Below are 6,062 nucleotides of genomic sequence, written 5' to 3'. Positions count from 1 at the left end.
ATTGACCAAATACTTCTTTGCCACCAATAAATTTGCAAATAATTCTTTAAATGATCATGTGATTTTCTGGAGTTTATTTTTTTCTCATTTTGTCTCTCATAGTTGAGGTATACCTAGGATGAAAATTACAGGTCTCTCATCTTTTTAAGTGGGAGAACTTGCACAATTGGTGGCTGACTAAATACTTTTTTTCCCCACTGTATGTGTTAAAACAAAGCTCCACATTTGTATATGTCTAATATTACATATGTATGTGTAGATCACATACCCTTCCCCTGGGATCTCGTCCTAGAATCATTTGAAATGATGATGGGAACATTTGTCTGAAATCACCAACATTTGTGCTCTGGAAGTTCCTTTCCACTCTTTTTATGCGGCAACCTTTACAGTTTGTCAAAATGAATATGGATGCCTCCAGCTTCCTCACGGCGCTTCTTCTGAGTCTCCGCAGGTTAACTTGCCCTTTTCCATTGGAATGTGGCCCTGTCCTCTCTAGTTACTGTAACATCAGACCCTGAGCCAGGCAGAGAATAGGCCAGAGTAAACCGAGCCTGGAAGAAGCTCACAAAGAAGTCTGACCTACATTTAATAAATACCATGACGAAACACTCTTATGTCCCAGTATCTTGTGTTTCCTTTCTGTTTATTAGGGCACATCTATGCCTACTGAGCATAGCTACACTGAGCAATATCCATTTCCAATGTCTACTCCCTGTAATGTTATCATACATTCCCTTTCCTCCAGGTCCCATGAGCTGCGCTCTAAGATCGTCTCCCTGCAGCTGCTGCTCTCCGTGCTGCAGGGCGCCGGCCCCGTGTTCCGCACCCACGAGATGTTCGTCAACGCCATCAAACAGTATCTGTGCGTGGCCCTGTCCAAAAATGGCGTCTCCTCCGTGCCTGAGGTCTTTGAGCTCTCGTTGGCCATCTTCCTCACCCTGCTCTCACACTTCAAGGTCCACCTGAAGATGCAGATTGAGGTACAGACGCAGAGGAACTGAATGACTCTCCTCTGGGCTCAGATAGTCTGAACCTGACGGAGTACCTGTTAAAGCCAGTTTGATCATAAAGTCATGCTGACATTTCATCTGCCTACTTCTATCTCTCGTCCATCTTCCCTCAGGTGTTTTTTCGGGAGATTTTTCTGACCATCCTAGAGACATCGACCAGCTCCTTTGAGCACAAGTGGATGGTTATCCAGACACTAACACGCATCTGTGCAGGTACGAATCCACTGTCAGAAATGACCAAATAAAACACACCCGGTCAAATTAAAACCCTTAAGACATGGGATACCTGAATCAATATCGTTACTTAAAGCTTTATTTAGACATAACAGGACATTTATGAAAAGAGCCCAAGGATTGTGGGATATTAGGCACCTGGCGTGGGAGAAGACATTCGGAGATGACAGCGTTGAGCTGACGTTTAATGATGTGACTGAGGAAGAGGCTGCATCGCTGGATGGATCTCTTTTTCTGATTGCATAACAATCACCTCTTCTCTTCATGCAAATATAAAAGTTGTCCACTCAATTTAATAACATATATTACATCGAGAGTCCTGCTCCCTGTTTTATGAAGTCCAAACAATCATAGAATCCCAAGACTTTGGGACCCTTATTTGCACAGTTGTAAATATGAAGAGGGAGACATCCGGTCTGCTGGTTACTGTGGTTGTACAGGGGATATGACTTTAAATGGTATACACTGATCTTGCAGAGAATAATTTATTTTGGCTCTTTTATATTGGGTTATTGATTAGGTTATTTATTTTCTTTGGGCAGGGGATATGATTTTTTGGAGAATTGTATTCAAGTAAGAACAAGTTATGCATTTTTAACTTGTCCAACCTCTCACCAGATGCCCAGTGCGTGGTTGACATCTACGTGAACTATGACTGTGACTTGAATGCATCCAACATCTTTGAGCGGCTGGTGAGCGACCTGTCGAAGATCGCTCAGGGCCGCAGCGGGCAGGAGCTGGGGATGACTCCTCTGCAGGTACTGACCCTCTAGGGCTGCAGGAACCTTCTGGTCACAGCTCCTTCAGTCAGGTTCTGAGGGTAACATGACTGGGTATTAAACGAAGCTTCAAATGTCTGCCGTCATATTTTAGGACATCATCACCCTTAAAACATTTTGTAATTCTTCACAAAATCATCAATATGAATTAAGGGGTTCATAAGACTGCATTATTTAGTTAAAGAAATAGTTTTATTAAATATTGTATTGATGAAGCGCAAAGCGATTGAAGACAGATCTTCTTTCTTTTTTACTTAAGACTTAAGTCATTTACTAAAATGTGATTTATAACGCCGTTGGCTGCTTCTAGACCGCCCCATTCATAGAAATCAAAAGGGCAAACTGTTTGTTGTTCTTGAAAGTCTCCAACAGATATGGATTCAAATACAATATTTTGCAAGAAAAAACATGTTGTGATTTTTGGCAAAAACTACAAGTACATTTATTCAACACATTTTGACTTTTGGATTTGGAAAAAGTGATTGTGTAAATTAACTTATGCTGTCTTTAATATCCAAAGGAGCTGAGCCTACGTAAAAAGGGTTTGGAGTGTCTGGTATCCATCCTAAAATGTATGGTGGAGTGGAGCAAAGACATGTATGTCAACCCGAACCTTCAGGCTAACCTCGGTAAGTGAGAAGTGTCATTGAAATATGTACACAGTGCAGAGCGAGGAAGATCAGCATTTCATTAAAGAGTGTGTGATTTATTTGCAGGCCAGGAGCATCCCTCAGAAAGTGACGGTGGAGAGCTGAAGCTCCCAGAGCCGCTGGTTGGACGTCGAGACAGCATCAGCTCGTTGGACTCCACCGTGTCCTCCAGCGTGGCGCTGTCCCAGGCCGACCACCCCGAGCAGTACGAGGTCATCAAACAGCAGAAGGACATCATCGAGCATGGCATCGAACTGTGAGCCCTTTGTCTCTTCTCTTAGCATCACTGAGGATCAGCCTTTTATTGGTGGGTCTTTAGGGGCTGCTTTAATAGGCGTCTACTAAGCAGAGGGACAGTGGTTTGATCCCCAGCCCCTGCAGTCAACATGTGGATGTAGGGAAAGATAGGCTACTCAACCCCAAATGACCACCAGAGGAATGTAAAAAACACATGGAATGTTTTCAGCTAAGTCTTTATTTTTCTTATCCTGTTTTCTTCCATTCTCTTCCCAGTTTCAACAAAAAGCCCAAGCGAGGTATCCAGTACCTGCAGGACCAGGGCATGCTGGGCTCCACAGCCGAGGACATTGCCCAGTTCCTGCACCAGGAGGAGAGACTGGACACTGTGAGGAATGACACAGATTTAAGTTGTACAGCGCTGTGTTCTCAAGCAACAAAACGGTTAATCCAACCCCTCTACTTGTGCGTCCACAGACCCAGGTGGGAGAGTACCTGGGCGAGAACATCAAGTTCAACATAGAGGTGATGTACTGCTACGTGGACCAGCTGGACTTCTGTGGGCGGGACTTTGTCTCGGCGCTCAGAGCGTTCCTGGAAGGCTTCAGGCTGCCGGGGGAGGCTCAGAAGATCGACAGGCTGATGGAGAAGTTCGCTGCTCGATACCTGGAGTGCAACCAGGGGTAAGGCCCACCTTAGGTTTCTTTATCAAATTGAGAAAGATGTATTTTTCAGTCAAGTCACAAGAGCTCCCGGGATGTACTTAAGTACATTATCTCAAGTACTGTACTTAAGTGCAAGTTGTAAGTACCCGAGTAATTCCATTCCATCTAATATGAATATTTTAATGCACTACATTTGTCTGACAGCTTTAGTTACTTTTCAGATCAAACAAACCCTTTCTGTTCAGTAAAACATGTATCTCCAGATTTGTATTTACACTTAACTATTTTAAATGTATGTGATCAACTGAAGTTGAGAAAATCACGTGTAGACAAAAAGCTGAAAACAACGCTATCATGATCATTTAGACCTACAGGACAACAACAAAGCTACAAATGCATTATTATAATAATAGTCTTGTAGAATATGATGCATTGCTGTAGATTAAACTACCCAACATTAAATACGTTAAAATGAGCAAAACCATTAACATCTGCAGCACTAAGGTACAACATGCATTCATCAAATGAAATCACATATACAAGTAAAACACTTTCCTACAAATGCAATATATTTATCTGATGATACTTGCATTGTAATTTTACATAAGATTCGAAAACGTATTCCACTCCTTTAAGACTTAATGTTTAATTAAAAGTAACTGCTAATTGTTGCTCTCATGTGTATTCTGTTTTGCAGACAGATTCTGTTTGCCAGTGCAGACACTGCCTATGTGCTGGCATACTCCATCATCATGCTCACCACCGACCTGCACAGCCCTCAGGTGAGACACGCTATCAAAATGCCTTCAAAAAGATGAAATGTGACACAGGAAGTCCAGTTTGAGTACACATCAATGAGCTTGAATGCTAAAACACAGCACAGTAGTTTATAACACTCTCAAACAGGATTTTACAACTCACGAATCCAACCGCAGTTACAGTTGTTATATATTTTGGCACTCCATTTGTAAACTGTAAAAAGTGATCTACCAGCACTTGCATGTGGTTTTTCTGGGTGACTGTGTTTCTTCACCGGAGTCCTCTATGCTGGCAACGTATCTGTCTCAAAGCGACCTTCTATAAATAGCTGCTGCCCCTGATTTATCTCTGCTGACAGACCACCGAGTCAGAGGAAATTGCTTCTGAAATGTCAAGTCTGGGAAAAGCAGGTGTAAAATATGGCTCACTGTGACACACACCTTATAGATGGGGCGGAAAGAGAGAGATGATGACAGTGAAAATCTATTTCATTATATTCAAAGATGCTGTATACCTCATACATCTCACCAGTGTAATGTTGTGTGACAGCTTGTACTACTTAATAAGATTGCCTGCTACCTTTTTGCTGTTAAGAGAAATACTCTTAAGTTGGCTTAAGATCATTCCACCTAAGTCATGTTATTGTTTTGTAAAAGTGCTTTCGACTGTGAAGATTTGCAATCACATTATAAAAGTTTGTTAAACAAATGTTGTTTAATTTAAAATACATGCTCGGACTCGATAAAAACTTCCAGCGTAAAGAGACCAAACTATGATGGAAGCTTACACCTGATTAATGCAAAACATTAAGCAGCTCATCGATGTTTGTTAATTCGAACATGTGCAGTGGTTGAATAGATGGCCAGTAAGAGTTTTACACTGGGTGCGTTTCACTTCGGTTAAATGGAATCCTTGCTTCCCTCACTTGCGTCGTGTCCCTGCGTTTAGTCCCTCCCACCAGGGAAGCATGGAGAGACGCAAGGAAACCACGAGAAGCAGGGAAATGAGTTTTAAGAGCAATGGGACGTCCTTTCCTCCGGAACGTCACGTGAAGCGACGTCCGTTTGTGATGACGCTGCACAGCTGATCGTCTGACAGCAGCTCTGTCCCCGTTGTTTTGGCGCTGCATGTCAATCAGGTGAGCGATACCACGTAAGGGGGGGGCGGTGTCTGAGGATTCACCGGAGGATGGTCGGTAAGTTCTGTTTATCGCTCCTGACCGTTATCGCTCTTCGCGTCTCGCAGGCACAAGTAGGGCCCTGGTACGCTACTCAGAGCGCGAAATCAACTTCCGGTGATACAGAGACGAGAGCGAGAATGAGAAATTAAGGAGAGTGAACGTAGCACTGTCTTCATGCAACATCCCCATTTCCGTTGTTTTGAATGAATCACTGCCCTCCTCCTCTTCTTCTTTATGTAGGTGAGACCAAGATTGACAAAGAGCGTACTTAGATTATCGTGGCATCACGACTAGTAAGGACCTGGCCTGAGGAGTATCTATCTTCATATCGACGAGATCGCAGGAAGAGATCGCCGGAAGGAGGTAAAGAGTTTCCATAACCCCAAAGTCCACAAGCGAGTGAGCATTCTCCTTTCTTCGTTCAGGACTACTTCAAGAATACACTCTTCATGGGCTCAGGATCTGAAATGTTTTGATTATTTGCTGGAAAACATCGAAACATCTCTCTCTCCTCCTCCTCCTCCTCTCTCCCTCCTCCTCCTCCCTCC

General features: G+C 43.2%; 2 protein-coding genes across 2 annotated transcripts in view; both read left to right on the top strand.

Annotated features, from left to right (window-relative positions):
* Window positions 1–4,777, top strand: part of LOC104964678 (brefeldin A-inhibited guanine nucleotide-exchange protein 2-like) — a 103,446-nt gene extending 98,669 nt beyond the window's left edge. Inside the window, exons 10-17 of the mRNA XM_010793525.1 lie at window positions 746–980; window positions 1,124–1,223; window positions 1,863–2,002; window positions 2,544–2,652; window positions 2,740–2,929; window positions 3,187–3,298; window positions 3,388–3,593; window positions 4,273–4,777. Coding sequence (XP_010791827.1) covers window positions 746–980; window positions 1,124–1,223; window positions 1,863–2,002; window positions 2,544–2,652; window positions 2,740–2,929; window positions 3,187–3,298; window positions 3,388–3,593; window positions 4,273–4,393 — 1,213 coding nt within the window. The 3' untranslated portion in view covers window positions 4,394–4,777. The remainder of the gene's footprint in view (window positions 1–745; window positions 981–1,123; window positions 1,224–1,862; window positions 2,003–2,543; window positions 2,653–2,739; window positions 2,930–3,186; window positions 3,299–3,387; window positions 3,594–4,272) is intronic.
* LOC104965286 (phospholipid-transporting ATPase ID-like) overlaps window positions 1–6,062 on the top strand; it is a 718,806-nt gene that overhangs the window by 680,557 nt on the left and 32,187 nt on the right. The window lies entirely within an intron of this gene.

Source organism: Notothenia coriiceps, unplaced genomic scaffold (genome assembly GCF_000735185.1).
Source record: "Notothenia coriiceps isolate Sejong01 unplaced genomic scaffold, NC01 NC01_scaffold00037244, whole genome shotgun sequence".
In the NCBI taxonomy this organism is placed as follows: domain Eukaryota; kingdom Metazoa; phylum Chordata; class Actinopteri; order Perciformes; family Nototheniidae; genus Notothenia; species Notothenia coriiceps.
This window is presented reverse-complemented; position numbering and strand designations above follow the sequence as displayed.